This window comes from Protopterus annectens, chromosome 13.part0 (assembly GCF_019279795.1).
Source record: "Protopterus annectens isolate FY-2018-M chromosome 13.part0, PAN1.0, whole genome shotgun sequence".
NCBI classification, from domain to species: domain Eukaryota; kingdom Metazoa; phylum Chordata; order Ceratodontiformes; family Protopteridae; genus Protopterus; species Protopterus annectens.
Genome location: NC_056747.1, coordinates 1,141,642,687 through 1,141,663,190, shown reverse-complemented (window position 1 = coordinate 1,141,663,190; position 20,504 = coordinate 1,141,642,687). Strand labels below are relative to the sequence as shown.

Below are 20,504 nucleotides of genomic sequence, written 5' to 3'. Positions count from 1 at the left end.
TTGTATCAACATCCTCTGTAGTTATATTCCTCCAGGAAATAACCCACCTATAATAGAAGAGATACTACAATGGGCCGCAATCAACCTACCCCAAGAAACCATCCTGATATCAACATCCTCTGTAGTTATATTCCTCCAGGAAGTAACTCACCTACAATAGAAGAGATACTACAATGGGCCGCAATCAACCTACCCCAAGAAACCATCCTGATATCAACATCCTCTGTAGTTATATTCATCCAGGAAATAACTCACCTATAATAGATGAGATACTACAATGGGCCACAATCAACCTACCCCAAGAAACCATCCTGCTATCAACATCCTCTGCAGTTATATTCCTCCAGGAAATAACTCACCTATAACAGAAGAGATACTACAATGGGCCACAATCAACCTACCTAAGAAACCATCCTGATATCAACATCCTCTGTAGTTATGTTCCTCCAGGAAATAACTCACCTGTAATAGAAGAGATACTACAATGGGCCACAACCAACCTACGCCAAGAAACCATCCTGTTATCAACATCCTCTGTAGTTATATTCCTCCAGGAAATAACTCACCTATAATAGAAGAGATACTACAATGAGCCGCAATCAACCTACCCCAAGAAACCATCCTGCTATCAACATCCTCTGTAGTTATATTCCTCCAGGAAATAACTCACCGATAATAGAAGAGATACTACAATAGGCCACAATCAACCTACCCCAAGAAACCATGCTGCTATCAACATCCTCTGTAGTTATATTCCTGCAGGAAATAATTCACCTGTAATAGAAGAGATTCTACAATGGGCCACAGACAACCTACCCCAAGAAACCATCCTGCTATCAACATCCTCTGTAGTTATATTCCTCCAGGAAATAACTCACCGATAATAGAAGAGATACTACAATAGGCCACAATCAACCTACCACAAGAAACCATCCTATCAACATCCTCTGTAGTTATATTCCTCCAGGAAATAACCCACCTATAATAGAAGAGATACTACAATGGGCCGCAATCAACCTACCCCAAGAAACCATCCTGATATCAACATCCTCTGTAGTTATATTCCTCCAGGAAATAACTCACCTATAATAGAAGAGATACTACAATGGGCCACACTCAACCTACCACAAGAAACCATCCTGCTATCAACATCCTCTGTAGTTATATTCCTCCAGGAAATAACCCACCTATAATACAAGAGATACTACAATGGGCCGCAATCAACCTACCCCAAGAAACCATCCTGATATCAACATCCTCTGTAGTTATATTCCTCCAGGAAGTAACTCACCTATAATAGAAGAGATACTACAATGGGCCGCAATCAACCTACCCCAAGAAACCATCCTGATATCAACATACTTTGTAGTTATATTCATCCAGGAAATAACTCACCTATAATAGACGAGATACTACAATGGGCCACAATCAACCTACCCCAAGAAACCATCCTGCTATCAACATCCTCTGTAGTTATATTCCTCCAGGAAGTAACTCACCTATAATAGAACAGATACTACAATGGGCCGCAATCAACCTACCCCAAGAAACCATCCTGCTATCAACATCCTCTGCAGTTATATTCCTGCAGGAAATAACTCACCTATAATAGAAGAGATACTACAATGGGCCACAATCAACCTACCCAAAAAAAACATCCTGCTATCAACATCCTCTGTAGTTATATTCCTCCAGGAAATAACTCACCTATAATAGAAGAGATACTACAATGGGCCACAATCAACCTACCCCAAGAAACCATCCTGCTATCAACATCCTGTGTAGTTATATTCCTCCAGGAAATAACTCACCTATAATAGAAGGGATACTACAATGGGCCACAATCAACCTACCCAAGAAACCATCCTGCTATCAACATCCTCTGTAGTTATATTCCTCCAGGAAATAACTCACCTACAACAGAAGAGATACTACAATGGGCCACAATCAACCTACCCCAAGAAACCATCCTGCTATCAACATCCTCTGTAGTTATATTCCTCCAGGAAATAACTCACCTATAATAGGAGAGATACTACAATGGGCCACAATCAACCTACCCCAAGAAACCATCCTGATATCAACATCCTCTGTAGTTATATTCCTCCAGGAAATAACTCACCTATAGTAGAAGAGATACTACAATGGGCCACAATCAACCTACCCCAAGAAACTATCCTGCTATCAACATCCTCTGTAGTTATATTCATCCAGGAAATAACTCACGTATAATAGAAGAGATACTACAATGGGCCACAATCAACCTACCCAAGAAACCATCCTGCTACCAACATCCTCTGTAGTTATATTCCTCCAGGAAATAACTCACCTATAATAGAAGAGATACTACAATGTGCCACAATCAACCTACCCCAAGAAACCATCCTGATATCAACATCCTCTGTAGTTATATTCCTCCAGGAAATAACTCACCTATAATAGAAGGGATATTACAATGGGCCACAATCAACCTACCCCAAGTAACCATCCTGCTATCAACATCCTCTGTAGTTATATTCCTCCAGGAAATAACTCACCTGTAATAGAAGAGATACTACAATGTTCCACAATCAACCTACCCCAAGAAACCATCCTGATATTAACATCCTCTGTAGTTATATTCCTCCAGGAAATAACTCACCTGTAATAGAAGAGATACTACAATGGGCCACAATCAACCTACCCCAAGAAACCATCCTGCTATCAACATCCTCTGTAGTTATATTCCTCCAGGAAATAACTCACCTATAATAGAAGGGATACTACAATGGGCCACAATCAACCTACCCCAAGAAACCATCCTGCTATCAACATCCTCTGTAGCTATATTCCTCCAGGAAATAACTCACCTATAATAGAAGTGATACTACAATGGGCCACAATCAACCTACCCCTAGAAACCATCCTGATATCAACATCCTCTGTAGTTATATTCCGCCAAGAAATAACTCACCTATAATAGAAGGGATACTACAATGGGCCACAATCAACCTACCCCAAGAAACCATCCTGCTATCAACATCCTCTGTAGTTATATTCCTCCAGGAAATAACTCACCTATAATAGAAGAGATACTACAATGGGCCACAATCAACCTACCCCGAGAAACCATCCTGCTATCAACATCCTCTGTAGTTATATTCCTCCAGGAAATAACTCACCTATAATAGAAGAGATACTACAATGGGCCACAATCAACCTACCCCAAGAAACCATCCTGATATCAACATCCTCTGTAGTTATATTCCTCCAGGAAATAAGTCACCTATAATAGAAGAGATACTACAATGGGCCGCAATCAACCTACCCCAAGAAACCATCCTGATATCAACATCCTCTGTAGTTATATTCCTCCAGGAAATAACTCACCTATAATAGAAGAGATACTACAATAGGCCACAATCAACCTACCCAAGAAACCATCCTGCGATCAACATCCTCTGTAGTGATATTCCTCCAGGAAATAACTCACCTATAATAGAAGAGATACTACAATGGGCCACAATCAACCTCCCCCAAGAAACCATCCTGCTATGAACATCCTCTGTAGTTATATTCCTCCAGGAAATAACTCACCTATAATAGAAGAGATACTACAATGGGCCGCAATCAACCTACCCGAAGAAACCATCCTGATATCAACATCCTCTGTAGTTATATTCCTCCAGGAAATAACACATCTATAATAGAAGAGATACTACAATGGGCCGCAATCAACCTACCCCAAGAAACCATCCTGCTATCAACATCCTCTGTAGTTATATTCCTCCAGGAAATACCTCACCTATAATAGAAGAGATACTACAATAGGCCGCAATCAACCTACCCAAGAAACCATCCTGATATCAACATCCTCTGTAGTTATATTCCTCCAGGAAATACCTCACCTATAATAGAAGGGATATTACAATGGGCCACAATCAACCTACCCCAAGAAACCATCCTGCTATCAACATCCTCTGTAGTTATATTCCTCCAGGAAATAACTCACCTATAATAGAAGAGATACTACAATGGGCCACAATCAACCTACCCCAAGAAACCATCCTGCTATGAACATCCTCTGCAGTTATATTCCTCCAGGAAATAACTCACCTATAATAGAAGAGATAGTACAATGGGCCGCAACCAATCTACCCCAAGAAACCATCCTGCTATCAACATCCTCTGTAGTTATATTCCTCCAGGAAATAACTCGCCTATAACAGAAGAGATACTACAGTGGGCCACAATCAACCTACCCCAAGAAACCATCCTGCTACCAACATCCTCTGTAGTTACATTCCTCCAGGAAATAACTCACCTATAATAGAAGAGATACTGCAATGTGCCGCAATCAGCCTATCCCAAGAAACCATCCTGCTATCAACATCCTCTGTAGTTACATTCCTCCAGGAAATAACTCACCTATAATAGAAGAGATCCTACAATAGGCCACAATCAACCTACCCCAAGAAACCATCCTGCTATCAACATCCTCTGTAGTTACATTCCTCCAGGAAATAACTCACCTATAATAGAAGAGATACTACAGTGGGCCGCAATCAGCCTACGCCAAGAAACCATCCTGCTATCAACATCCTCTGTAGTTACATTGCTCCCGGGAATAACTCACCTATAATAGAAGAGATACTACAATGGGCCACAATCAACCTACCCCAAGAAACCATACTGCTATGAACATCCTCTGTAGTTATATTCCTCCAGGAAATAACTCACCTATAATAGAAGAGATACTACAATGGGCCACAATCTACCTACCCAAAGAAACCATCCTGCTATCAACATCCTCTGTAGTTATATACCTCCAGGAAATAACTCACCTATAATAGAAGAGATACTACAATGGGCCACAATCAACTTACCCCAAGAAACCATCCTGCTAGGCGACCTAAACAGACTGGCTAGCCTGCAACTCCAACAACCCCTCAAACCATATTAACCTATTTAGATTCTTACAACTAATCCAAGAACCCACCAGAGTAGACAAAAAATCCAATAGAACCTCCATTCTAGATTGGATACTAGTTAATATCCTCACCGAAAATTATCGTGTCGGCTGCTTACCTAATACATTGAGTGACCACTGCCCCACATTCCTCCTTCATAAACAGGCAAAAATACCCAAACCCATGCTATTTAAGGAGACTAGGGACGAGCACAAAGTCAGTCCACCAACTCTTAACAGTATGCTCCAGCAACAGGACGGGAGTCCACTAAAACTCTACCTTTAGACCACGCAGTTGATTTTTTTAATGTTACTTTTATGACTGTTCTAAATATACTAGCTCCCATCAGGAAACTCAGGACTAAAGTTAACTATGCCCCATGGCTAAATAGGACAACAAAAGCCTTACTAAAAGCCAGAGACAATGCCTGAAAAAACTGGAAAAAGAATAACACTATCCAAGACAGACAGAAATATTAAGAACTAAGAAATAAGGCCAAACCCCAAACAAAAGTAGATAAAAAGAACTACTTCTTAGACATCCAAAACAGGCACTTTAGAAGCCCCCAAAAGTTCTACCCTTCTAAAACCGGGCAAAATTGCCACCCCATCTCCCAACAACAATTCTGATAATGATAGCATAGCTTCAGAATTCAACCATCTCTTCACTGAATCTATCCTCGCAGTATTTATCCAACTATCCAACAAGAACACTAAAACCACCCCAAATGTAGAAGAAACTAACATACCCACCTTCACACTCTCACCTGTACTGACTTCTTGAGTTAAAAAGGTACTCTCTAAACTAAAACCCACCACGCTCGCAGCAGATGGTTTACCCACAAATTTTCTAAAATTAGCTGCAGAATCACTAGCCTACCCTGTCTCAATTCTTATAAACCGCTGTATACAAAAACCTTTGTACCCCATCTATGGAAAGTGTCACATATAATTCCTCTTCACAAAGGCAGAAACTCCTATGAACTATCAAACTACTGGCCAATTGCTACCTTGTCCCTCCTTTCCAAGCTTCTGGAGAAATGTCTTCACACCCAGGTAATGCACTTCTTATCCTCACATAACCTCCTTTCCCCCACACAGCATGTTTTCCCCCAAACCATAGTACAACCACTGCTCTACTCTCCTTTACCAATCAGATTAACCATCTAAGAAACAACAACAAATTCATCTCAGCCATATTCCTAGATCTATCAAAAGCATTTGATATGGTCTCCCATAACCTACTCTTAGACACTCTGTCAACCTTATCCTTCACCCCTCTACTACTTCATGGTTTAGAAGCTCTCTCTGACAGAAAACAATCAGTTAAATGCTAAAGTACACTGTCTCCTCTATTACCAACTACTATAGGCATCCCACAAGGATCAATACTGGGTCCTCTACTACTCACCATTTTCACTAACAAACTACATACTTCCACCCTGCATGCATCACTTATACAGTACGCAGATGACTCCACCCTAATCTGCTCAGCCCCATCCATAAGCACTCTTCAAAAGCTTACCCAAGAATCCTTCTGCTCCATGGAACAATGGATTACCAATATCTAACTCATTCTAAATCCCAACAAGACCAAATTTCTCCTTTCCCCACCCAATAAATCCAAATCCACACCTCCTACCTCCATTATCACCTCCAAAAACGGGACCACAATCTCCTCCTGCCCTCACACTAAGCTGCTTGGGTTGAAATAGATAACAATCTAAACTTTAATATACATATCTCACAAACCATCATAAAGGTACATAAGAAACTAGGAACCCTATACAAACACAAAAAGTTCCTATCTGACCAAGCTAGAATCTCCTTAGCCCAAACCCACCTCTTGTCTACCCTAACGTATGCATCACCAATCCTAATTCATATCAGGAAAACAGACCTAAACAAACTAGAGTCATGTTACAATAAAATTGTAAAATTCGCTAACAACTCCACTTTTAGAAGTCATTACTGTCTTGCCCTGAAGCAACTACAGTGGTTAGAACTCCTTCAGCTAATTAGCTATCACCAATTAGTCCTCACCTTCAACATAATAAGGAACCCTCAGAAAACCCAGCCCTAAACCAACTTCTAAACCAATATTCTGCAAATCGCCCTCTACGCTCATCCAACAAAACCCTGCTCTGCATAACCAAAGCCAATAACACTGCAGTGTTCATAGGTAGGTACTAGGCTATCTGCCCAAGGGCATTTATAAGCCTAGCCAGAGTCTAGAGTCAGAGCCTGGCTTTCACTGCCCCATTGATTAATTAACTGAGCCTATAGGTTCATAGTCTATTCTCCCACACCATTGCTAGGAAATGGAATAACCTCCCCCAAGGTATCTCCTCTGCACCATCCATCTCACTTTTCAAGACATCACTAAAGTCACACCTATTGCAATCATGGCTCTGTCCCTGTATCACATAAAATCTTTTCCGCTCTCCTCCTAACTTGCCACACCTCATCTCCTCACTGCTTACCTCAGCTATTCTGTACTACTCAAATACTCCCTATCAGGAACTACTATCCTACAAACTATTTCTCACAATATGACATATCTCCCGAATAGCATTATTTTCCAGATTCCATTCCTTCATTTTTATACTTTGTACTACCAACACAGATTTCAAAGTTTTGCTATCTATACACCAAGCTTGCTCAAATCAAACTAAGGTATGAAAAATCTCCTTGATTGTATATTTGCCACTGTGTAGAAATTTTCTGTCATTCGTGGATTATGTGTTGTCATATAAAGACATGGAGCTCTGATTGTATATATGCCTCTGTACATAAATTTTTTTGTCATTTGTTGCATTTGTACTATTATGTTATGGAGCTTTTCTGCCCAGGCCTCCGCTGTAAATGGACCTTCTTCCAGTCGGACTTTCCCGGTAAACAAATGTAAAATGCAAATAAATAAATAAATAAAATAAAATAGTCATAGATGACTCTATAGTCAGGCACACTGATGTCCCACTCACCAGACTAAGCAAGGAGAAGGTTACTGTCAGCTGCCTGTCGGGAGCCAGGATCCATCACATAACCCACACACTCAGGTCACTCCACAACAAGTACAAATACAACTCTGTCATTGTCCATGTTGGTGTGAATGACCTGAGATGTACCTCCCTGGACTACATGAAAAAAGACATGGAAGAGCTCTCCGAGCTTGTAGCCCAAGCAGGTATGACCCTAACTCTGAGTAGCATCCTGCCATTGCCCAGAATGATACCGCAGTACAAGGACAAAATGATTGACTTCAACAATTGGCTAAGCTTCTGGTGTCATTCTAAGGGGATCCAGTATCTGTCTGCCTGGGACGACATGGTCGATAGACCACGATGCTTTGCCAGAGATGCTTGCACCTGTCGCCCCTGGGATTCTGGCTACTGGCTAAGGGTCTTGCTGCCCCTATAGTGCCTTTTGTAGGCAAGGTTCAAATGACAAATTCACCACCATAACAGGAACAGGCAAGCAAAACTGAGGGTAATGCTACTCAATGCTAGAAGTCTAAATCTCAAAATGCACTCACTTGAGGCACTCCTTAAAATGGAGAACATCGATATCTGTGCAGTGACTGAGACCTGATTCAAGGCTCTAGAGAGCACCCTTGCATTACCAGACTATAACTCATACCACACTTTTCAGCCATCTAATCTGGACCAGAACACCAAAGGCGGAGGTGTGTCCATATTCATTAAGTATATCCACACCTCCAGGCTAGTTGCACAGCATAATGCATCCGAGGTTATCCAAGTGCAACTAATTCTGGGAAAAACTGCAATCTAAATTGTAGCTTACAACAGATCCCCCACCATGCCTCAGGATTCCCACTCCTCTTTTCTTGATATACTGGAAAATATTAGGGTTCAACCAAACACCCTAATAATGGGTGATTTAAACTACCCCACCATTAACTGGGAAAACTAGTCATGTACCAACTCCTTCGCTCAACTCTTTCTGAAATTCATAAATTCCAATGCCCTGGATCAACTTATCCACACCCCCACCAGGGGTAACAATATCCTAGACCTAGTCATTACCAACATGAGTGACCGGTGTTCCACACCTGAAGTCAACACCTCGTTGGTCAGATCCAACATTAAGCTAATCATCCGCATCCCGCCCCCACCCACCATTAAGGAAACCACGGTAAAAAATTTCTCCAAAGCCAACTTCATGCTTCTTAAGACAGATGTGGTGAACTTCATGACACCCATGAAGAAGGACAACACAGTTACGACTGCTGAATCCTACACAAATGCACTCTAGAAGCACTTACACAAGTGCATGGATCGTGCTATCCCAAACAGAACCAAAACGCTATCCTCCAAAAAAAGGAAGCCAATCTGGTGGTCCCTGCCATAAACAAACTTTACAATAGAAGGAAGAAACTGTTGCAAAAGAGAGTAAAATTCCATGAGTGGAGAAGATCTCTGGTCAGCCTTAGTAAGAAGGTGAGATCCCTTATAAGATCCCCCAAAGCTAGCAATGAAAACAAAATTGTCACTGACTCTAAGGGTAACCACAAAGCATTCTATAGTTATGTCAAGAATCTCAATGGCAACACCCAGATCTGCTCTGAGTTACAGCACAACAACATGAAAATTACAGAACAAACTGATATTGCCAACATCCTGGCAGACAGGTTCAGTGCTAACTTTACCCCCCTCTCACCCCCTAAAGGGCCCGTATCTATACAAGAAGAATGCAGAGTCACTGTAATCACATCTATGCAGGTAAAAGCTGCACTCTCTAAAACCAAAAACACAGCATCCATGGGACCGGACAACATCCCAGGCTGCATTTTACATGAACTTCAGAACGAACTGACTTCCCACCTAAGCACCATGTTCAATCATAGTCTCACGTCAGGCTTTGTGCCCACTGAATGGCGCACAACAACAGTTATCCCACTCCACAAAGGGGGAGCCACCACTGATCCTGGGAACTATTGCCCTATTAGCCCGACGAGCCAGGTCTGCAAGGCCATGAAATGTATCATCATGGAACTCATAAACAAAGATGTTGGTAACATCCAAACTCTGGACCCCACCCAGTTCGGGTTTGTGAAAGGCAGATCTTGCCTTCTGAATCTGATCAACTTCATTGAGGCAGTCACCAAAGTCGTAGACGAAGGTAAGGTGGTTCACACAGCCTATCTTGACCTTGCCAAGGCTTTCGACACCATCCCCCATTCTGGAATATTAGCTAAACTCACTAAACTAGGTGTAAATCCCTACATCACAAGATGGGTTGCCAACTGGCTCACTGACAGAACCCACACTGTAAAAGTTGCAGACTCCAAATATGACTTCAAACCAGTGACAAGTAAAGTACCAATGCGTTCAGTCCTGGGACCTCTCCTGTTTGGTATCTACTTTTCTGAAGTACAGGCTAACATAGGAGGCTTCTGGCTAATGAAGTTCGCAGATGACTGCAAACTAGGAGCCATAGTCGAGTCCCCAAATGATGTGGACATCCTACAGAAGGCCTCACTGAGACAGATGCCTGGTGTCAGAGGCATGGCCTCAAGCTCAATGCCAAAACGTGCATTGTCATCCCCTTTGGTAAAATCTCTGTACCCATGAACTACCACATAAACGGCAGTCTGTTTAACGCCAAATGTGTGATGAGACCTTGGGACCCAGGTGGACAGTAGTCTCTCCTTTGATAATCACATTGCCACAGTAGTCAGGAAATCCTTCTATGTGGCACACCTCATCACAAAAGGGTTCTCATCCAGGAAAAAAAAGGTCATTGTTCCCCTCTACTCGGCACTCATTAAACCCGTTATAGAGTACAATGCCCCTTTTGGAATGTACCTCACAAAACATCTGCAGCAGCTGGAAAGACCACAGAAGTACCTCACAAAGAGGATTACTGGCCTCAAACAGATGCCCTACACTGACTGCCTCAAAAACTCCAGCTTTACTCTGTAGCATATCGCCTACTCCGAGGAGATCTCTGCCTAACATATAAAGCTATGTTAAACCCAGAGCTGCTGGACATGCTACACCTAAAGAAATCCCAATCCCTCTGAGCTACACGCTCTAGGGACCTAAATCTTGTCACCACAATAAACAGGACATGCTGGAGGGAGAGATTCCTGTCCCAGAGACTGCCTATACTCTGGAACAAGCTACCCATCTATGTCAAGCAAAGTTCCGCATTAGCACTCTTCAAGAAAAATCTTGATGAGTGGATGGGAAATAGGAAATACATCCTGGGGATCACTTTTGTGGCTCTGCTCGACAGGGGCACAGGAAATTAACTTTCTTTGGTGGCGTAAGCCAGGGAACCTTGTTGGCTAGGCTTACTTAGGCCCTTGGGCCGATAGCCTAGTACCTACTTATGAACCTATGAACCTATGAAATCCATATTTTTATTTATTTTCAATGCTGCTTTGATTTTTTAACTTGGTTAAATCTGTTCCTTAATATAATTAAATGTGTACCTTAATATAATCCAGTCTTTCTGTCATTATCCTTTCAGTTATACTTTGTGCTTGTTGATTCCCATGTTACTGCCTCTTAACTGTTATGACTGCTCTACATTGCATATTATCCAAAATACTCATCTCAGATCAGCAATGTTTTAATAATTATACTGCTGTTCTAATGTTCTGTGTATGTAGCTTTCTTGTACCATGTGTTCCGAAACGTTACTGCTGTTTTGTCAAACACATGTTCACAGTTAACAAACACATGCAAACAGTAAATATGCACTTGATGCTTTTATTGTGCAAGAAGGAGCATTACTAGACAAAAGGCTGCAGGATGAATGCCTTGACCTCAGGGTATGCACATAGCATGTCTAATGAACATACCTGGAATGTGTTATTGTACTTAAGAGAAGGGCCTTGGCAACACAGTTTAAAAAGAACCACACAAGTATACTTCTTAACCTTTAAATTCAACATCTACATGCACTTGAAAAATAATATTATACAAGAAAATATATTCCATTTCCTGGATGGTGATGTGGTATTACAATATCACAGTTAAACTGCCCTGGAAATAATTAAATTAGATGTTCTTGAACAGAAATGTTAATTTCATCTTACTTTGATTCTCTTTCGTCAGTTTTTGAAATTTATTTCCCTTATTGCGCTACATTTTTAACACAATATTTAATATAAATATGGCTATGCTTGCAGTAGTAAGTCATGTTAATAAAATAAATGCTATGTCATGCCCCACTGCCATGGTTTCCCACATGGATACTGTGGGAAAGAAGTACTGTGGTAATGAACTGGGAGCCAAATATAATTTATTTTATTTATTTTTATTTAACATTTGTTGACTGGGAAAGTCCGACTAGGTTCCACAGATCCTGTTTTTCAGCGGAGGCCCGGGGAGAAATGCTCCAGAAGCATGTCTTTAGAATGTGGGAGGAAACCGGAGTACCCAGAGGAAACCCACGCGAATGCAGGGAGAACATGCAAACTCCACACAGAAGCCACCCCAGCCGAGAATCGAACCAGAGAACCTCTTGCTGTGAGGTGACAGCACCTCTGTATTGTATGGGCAACAATACGGCATATGATGGGTCACTTAAAGTGAAATCAGACTGTACTCATTTTTAAGCATAAGACATGCCTGAAGGACACAACAATGACATATGTACCGGAACAAAATCAGCTTTAGTGACAGCAGTTCCTGCAGTGGAGCAGTATCCATTTTTCCACTGTGTAGAACAGTGATGTTAGAGTTAACCATTTTTAGTTTGTGATATAGGAGCAAAGGCCACTGTATGGCCATGTGAGGATCTCCCCTCCCCCAAGTAAAATGATTGTTTTCAGTTTTGCAGCTTTAATTAAGCAATAACCGACGATGTGGTGTGGTATATTGAAGATTTACCCACGGTTGGCGTGGTTTAATCATGAGGGCGAAGCTTGAGTGATTAAATAATGCCAACCATGGGTAAATTTCAATATACCACAACCACAGAGTTGGTTATTGCTATTATACAATGACATTATTTAAGAAAAAAAAATACTTTTCTTAAATAATGTCTTTGTATAATGGCGCTTTATTGTTCTTCTGCCGGTGGTGGTATACTGCTTCTTTGTGTTGATGTACTGCACATGCGTATGGGACTTGCATTCTTACGCATACCCAGTACATCAATGCTTTGAAACGGAAGCAACGGAGAAAAGAAAGTCTCCGTTGCTCCATTTTTTTTTTATTTTTTTTTTCTTTATTAAAAAAAAAAAAAAAAAAAAAAGTTTTGGACAATTTTTACCAATGGAAAAAAGTCCAGGCGACCGGACCTTTTTCCGTTTGTATATTGTGGGATTTACAACAGGCATGCTGGCCAATCAGCATGCACATTTTGGAATATTAATGGTGGGGGTCATTGTATAATTTCCATTATTTCACCCCAGTGCAGAGTCATGTTCATTTCTGCTTTGGCTGGCTACCAGCTAATACAGTATATATAGAAAAAATGTGCAGACTTAACACATATGCACATGCTTATGCGTGCATGTGAGTGCACTCTTGGGCACGCGCACACACACACACACACACACACACACACACACACACACACACACACACACACACACACAAGCCCCTTTTCCTTGATGGCGAGAAGTTTGGCTCAGCTACTGAAGAGTTGCACAAATGCCCCCTACCTGTGACATCACAAGTTCTTCCAGCTTGGAAAGCCTCAGTATGACATTCTGCATGTCTGCCTCCAGTCTGTACACAGCAGCCACAATCTCCTCTTGCAGGTTGTGTGGACACTTCCCAGTATGTGCTTCTTTCAGTCCGACACCCACACTACTGCTGTTGCCTCTCTTATCTCTTCCTTGATGTGGTGCATTATCTGGAACTTCTGCTTCTAACAAAAAAACAAATGGGAGACAGAAAAAAAAATAAATAAACAGGCCTGGGTCCTTTAAATAAGTGAAGTACCTTATTTTGTTTATATGGTAGGTAATTTGACTCTCTGTCAGAACGAGACTCACTTAACAATGGTGTTCCACAAGGTTCAGTACAAGAACCCCTCTTATTCCCTCTTTTTATTGATGACTTAACAACTTTCTCCACCTTAATACAGCTCTAAAAACTGAAAGAAGTAAAAACAGCTGATCTACAACAAAAATTACAAGCTACTTTTTTTTCAGTGACTTGCAACTGTACCCAAACATCAGACATTTTGATAGAGCCAATAAAATTCAGTATCATGGTATTCTTCTAGATTACAATGGTAATGCAATACCTAATATCGAGCAAAAATATCTTGTTTTGACATTAAGCCTCTCACCTGCATTCTCTAAGCTTATAGATAGGCTTGTTAGTAAAACCCTCACTCAATATACTACAGCATAGTCCACCTACTGTGACTGATGGTATGTCAGGCCCTGAGTAGATATGTGATTTTTTTCTAAAATCGAATATGGCTTCTTATTGTTAACCTTACATGCCAGTTAACACATGCAAACTATGGTGTGCTGTTCCAGTTCCCACACATGCAAACTATGGCATGCTGTTAACAAGAGATGCAGATTTGTGTTTCTTGTATATTCTTCCAGTCATCATTTTGACTTACATAAAACTTAAAAAAGCTTCAAATGGCTACCTATGCATACAGACTGCCTTATATCAGACTGGAATAAATAAACAAATAACATTTTGAATAGCATGTCATTGGGAAAGGCTTTCACTTTCATTAATGCTTCATTCTCTGTTACCACAAGAAGTGGGTATAGGTAACAGCCCTGAAACCATAGTCTGAAACAGTATACCATACTCACCATTACAGATCAGCTAATGTAATAAACATAAAATGTGGGTTGTATCCCATGAAGGAGAGAACATGGCAGGAATAAAACAGGAAGCTGCTTTAAAGGAATACACTTCCAAAATACATGTTTGGTGTGCTATACATGGGAGGGACAGAAAATGGTACATAATCCAGAAGGAGATCCAAAGAAAGACACCGAGTTAGAAGGTGGTTAATGTATAAATGGCAGAGGGTAATGGCTGAATCATAGAAGTAGAAGGAAAATATTAGCTCTTACCTGGAACTCAAACCCAAGACCTCCAGCATACTGCGCTAGTGCCACTGCCACTGCAACTGAACCAACAATACCCTCTGGGCAGACATGTGTTTTCCCTTTAGAGCCCTATCCATTCAGATGGGAAACCCCCAGCATGGTGGTCAAGGTTAAATTGTACACACACACACACACACACACACACACACACACACACACACACACACACACACACACACACACACACACACATTAATACAGAGAAAGCCATATGCTTAGGCACTGTTTGAATCAGAGAAGTGAAAGGATAATATTAGCTGTTATGTGGGGCTTGAACCCAAGCCCTCCAACATACTGTTCAGTGTCACTGTTACCAGACAAATTGTTGTTGCAGTTTATCTTTCAGCTAGGTAATCCACGCACACACACATAGTGTTTTTCTAATGTGTGGGGAATATAACTGTGTCTGCCATGCATAATTCTTGCACTGTCAAGAGAATCCTGATATAACCATTGCAGGTATTTTTTTATTACTCACCCAGCCAGATGGACTGATACATCAAAATCACTAGGCACTACCTCCTACTATGCCTAAATAAATTAGTATCTGTGCATCAGATAGGAGAAGGAGGAAAATGCTAAATCAGACATGTTTGAGAAAGTCTACTAAGGAATTAAAAGCCACAGCTGACTAGCACTGTTGTTGTGTGTGCTATGCAGCCAGTTTCAATGGTGGGAGTAGAACCAGTGCAAATGCTGCTAGCCCTCACTGCAGGGGGAGACAAGTCACCTTGAAGAGGCAAATAGTTTGCAGATCTTTAGTGTTAGGTCAGCTCTATTGGCATAGAGGTAGATAGCCCTAACTACAACCCTGGGCCTGAGTTTGGTTAGTGGCACAGGTATCTGTTGGAGCTGACATAGGGAAGATGAGGGTGCCTTTTTTGTGTGTGAGGAATGGAGGAAGGGGGCATCTTGGGTTAAAAATGTGTCATTGTTTTTCATTAGATAGCAGCAGCTGCAAATATGGCGCAGATACCTGCCGTATGGCTCACTAAGAAGCATTGCAATAGATTTCATCACATGCACTAGCACACCTGTCAGCATTTTTGGCTCAAAAATTCTGAAAAACTTCAAAAATAATGGGAGAGACAATAGACCAAAATTAAGGATATTTTTAAATATTACTCTAATTCACCAGAAAATTAATTAGAACAGCTGGTTTTGCATCAGCACGCATTTCAGAATAATACGAAATATAATGTCTGGCATTACTGACTGATTGTAGTCATCTGCGATTTACCAGACAAGCAACACTTTTTTACGAAGGACAGGGCAAAAATATAAGAAGAATCAATAGCATTTTATAGAGTCTGGGGACAGCTGAGAGGTATGTGTATCGTGGCTTGCACTCATGCAAGGAAAGCATAGTGGCCCATGGTGATTACATGTCCCCTTACTCAGGGTGTAGAATTAAGACCATGCACACAAAACCAGTGATAGCTGCCCATATAATGGCAACCAAGACCAGCTCTCTCCCATCAGGAATGAATGCACCACCCAGAGTACAGGAAAGTTGATGGTTAGTAGTCAATGGGGAAAAAAGAAAAAAACATCTTTAGTGTTCTCATTATTCCATGTTAAAATACAGGACAGCTGAGCTCTAATTCATACAGCATGGCAATGTGTTTACACTTTGAATCAGCAAGTTTACAGGATTAAATATGGGCATCCTACTACATCAGTAAAGTTACAACTCTGTGGCCAGATTTCATTACACTACCTCTACTGCCCTCTAGTGTGAATACTGACACAATGCAGTTTTGTTCAGAGACTGTTTTCCCAAATGGAATTAAGAATAGTAATTTAGGCAGGCTGCGGTAAATTGTTTGACAAACTAGGCATACAGACCTGGGCGCTTACATATATCTGACAAAGGACTTAAACGTTGGCCCAGTGTTTTTCAACTCAATTAATACAGAGATAAAAAAAAAATAAGAAATGTGCAGGTTCACTAACAGAAACAGAATAGACACTGGAACACAGCAGTGTCACATTTTACTCAAGCTTTCAGAATAACAGGAGTCGTTCATCAGGAGTTATTAAGTTACTGATGTTGGGTATTCACTTGTGTCGAGAAAGATAAGAATCTAATTTCTTAATTGTTGGCTAAAAAAGGCACAAGACTTTGTGGTTTGGCACCTGTGTTTTACTCATGAAAAGAAAGTAGGTACTGTCAATTAAGATAATAGTCAAAATACGAGTAACCATAAGCTTGACAGCCAGTGAGGCCTTAATATTCAGAAAATGTTAATAGTATAGCAGTGCTGCTGTTTATAGCTATTTGTCAGAACCTTAGGCTGACATGTCAAACCATTTTTTAATTGTTCTCACTTAGGTAAATACCAGGCTATCAGTGTGCAGACCATTGCAAGCCTGGTCAGTGACTAGAGGTCATAATCAAATGCTGTACCTTGTGCCTGTGAGGTTAAGACCTTGATCATTATGCCAGCCTTCACCCCTCGTCTTCCTTCTTCCTTTTAGCTAAACCACAGCCAGTACAGAGTACTGACTTCACACAGCAATCATACATTCTACCCTAATACCTTATTCTCTTGATAGTCCCTGCCTGTTAACACACCACTTCACTGTGTCCTGGACATTAAAGCAAAATTCACATTTTCTGTTAAGCAAAGCCTCTGTCTTTCAAGCAATACATGTTTAGATAGACTAACAAATCATAAATTATAAATCATAGCTTTTTCCCTCTGAATTTAACTAATCTGTACGTCTCTTTCATTGTGATTCATTTTCCCATTGAGTGCCAGAGTAATTTCTTGAGAGGTTATCTTCTTTCTTAAATGCAAACACACTCCACTGTAACATTTAGGGAGAAAGAACCTTCAGTTTTATGGAAGGCCAAAAACTGGTCTTCTACACTTTCGGGCTAAGACACACCACACAGACACGCAGACACAGACACACACGCACGCACACATGCACACGCGTGCACACATGCACACACACGCACACACGCACACACGCGCACACACACACACGCTCACACACACACACACACACGCACACACACACACGCACAGTCTGTTTCTGAGGTGTAGTTGTCTTACTAATCATCTGAGCTGAATACCTTCTTTGAACCATACTAGCATTTTTGTGTGCCTTTTTTAGCCAAAACGAAAGAAATTATGTGTTTCTATTTTCAGCCAGAAATGGATATGTAAACACTGGCTCTAACAGCAGTAACTTAATTCTGAATGAAAAGACTCCTTTCAGTCAGAACGCTTGGGTAACTGTAACATCTAAGTTGGTCCAATAAAAGGTATTGCATCACCTCTGTAAAGGGGTAATTTCCTATATGGGCCCAAACACTGCTGCATGAGATTTGTAGAACTCTGCTGAGAAGATCGCTGAGGACTTCATTCCTGGTTCGCATATCATTTGACCAAAAAGTTTGAACTGATAAGGTCAAGTCTCAATATTCTATTCAGGTAGAGAGAAAATCATGTTACATTACAGAATCATTTAATTGTTCTCTTCAGTAATAGTATTTCCACTGAAGATTTCTTCTTGATGAAGTATCAGGGCAGTGGCCAGGAAATGTCAGTTAAAAGACATGCTTTGGTGGAAGACTCTTCTGTAGAGCACAAGCTGGTGGAAACTGGAACCCCCATGAGGACTTGGTTTGTGGGGACTATAAATGTGAATCAGCATTTAGGCTTTTTCCCTGCTCTGAAGATACTACAGTGTAATGTTGGTATTTAGGATAAAACTCTGAAGATCTTACAGGATGCATATACTATTTGATCACTTCTAAAGGTCAGCCAGTATCTGGTTCTGTGGTGAGGAACATGGTATATATGTTGCAATACTAGCTCTTCCAGAGTGTGTGTGTGTATGAAATACAGGGAGCTGTGCCCTGAAGCTGCTCTATGGGCCAGGGTAAGGGGCACTGCAGGTATTCGTTATGCTTTATGTATTTTTCAGCATCAATCCCAGAAGGGTAAGATCACTCTTTTACAGTAATTGTATCCCTATCTTTATGAACATTTTTCTATTTTGTTTATTGACAGTTCAACAGTGACCTTAGGGATTCTATCTTCCTAGCTGTAATTAGTTGCACTAGATACATATCAGTAGAGAAGCTCTACTGATGGCAAAGCTATATTCAATTTTTTGCAGTCCTCAGGGCTTCATATATAGGAGATATACCAAGTGTATATACATTGATATTCGTTTTTGTACCCTACATATACAAGTCTCAACTGCCATATTACCTCCCTTTCCCATGTCAGACTACAGTGTGGTTAGGACACAGTTTGCAATATGACAAGCAGGAGTTATGAAAAAGAATTTCTTGGGGTTTTTTATTCATGCTATCAGTGATTTGCAACAAATTTAGGCTGGTATTTTTAGACAGCACATTGCAAAGCAGCATGATAAGGGGTGATGTGCAGAGAGCAGGCAGTTTGGAAACACACATAGCACAGTCATGCTAGGGTAAAAATAGCACAATATGCGGCATATACAAACGACCACATAATGATATGGAAATTACGATTCCAAAGCAAATGAGGCACAGTGATTTAGCAAATGATGCCAGCAAACATTGTGGAGTGACTTGGAGATGTATAAATCAGGTGTGCTGCACTGAGGCATTCACCTATTCAAAATGCCAGGAATTGCAGGTGTGCAGAATGTTACAATGTTTGTGACAACAGCAACTACAGCAGAGTAACACATGTTAATTGTTGGTCTCAGAGGTAGTACATATGTGGTGTGTGATGGTCCTCTGAGCCCATGCAAATGGCATTAACAGTGCGTAACCTGCATTTGACTGTCCATCAGATTGTGGACCATTTCTGTGTAGACAGGGAGACCACATGCAGGTTTGTAGAATTGTGTTGCCAACATGTGGAATCAAGGGGTCTGTATGGACTGGACATTACAGTGGACATTAAAATATGTGTAGCTTTAACCATCCTAACTACAGATACCTTTCAGCAACCTATGGGGGACATGCTATGCCTTCCTCAATGGTCATCATCATAATATATCCTATATCAGTTCCTTGACATTATGCTGCAGCATGTGGAAGAGCATACATGGCTCCCAAGAAATGCAGGGGGAAAGAAACAGCACTGTGCAAATGTTTTAAACCATTTCCCTGAGGTTCTGTAAGCCATTAACTGTACCCACATTGCTATCAAGATCCCATCTGGTCCAAAAGGTGACAGATATGTCAACAAGAGGAGTTCCTACTCCCTTAACTTTTAGGTGGTATGTAATGCTCAGAGTTACCTATATAATGTTTTTGTTTGCCACCCAGGTGGCTTCCATGATTCATACATATGTAACACATCCAATCAATGCCAACAGTTCAAATGGGTTAACTTCTCACAAGGTCATCTGGTTGTGGTGAACACATAGATGGGGTATACAGACCAGTATAGACTGTTACCATGCTAGCAGATAGCAACCCAAAACTATAATGGTGTCACTCCCGTATGTTGCAAGTGATACCAGATA

General features: G+C 40.9%; 1 protein-coding gene across 4 annotated transcripts in view; it reads right to left on the bottom strand.

Moving 5' to 3' along the window:
* The window catches only part of ACBD4 (acyl-CoA binding domain containing 4), a 471,606-nt gene that overhangs the window by 135,580 nt on the left and 315,522 nt on the right, over positions 1-20,504 (bottom strand). For 3 of the 4 annotated variants that reach the window (XM_044055125.1, XM_044055128.1, XM_044055127.1), the window contains one exon: positions 13,593-13,801. In XM_044055125.1, the coding sequence (XP_043911060.1) occupies positions 13,593-13,801 (209 nt within the window). The remainder of the gene's footprint in view (positions 1-13,592; positions 13,802-20,504) is intronic. The other variant, XM_044055126.1, reaches the window with a different exon arrangement.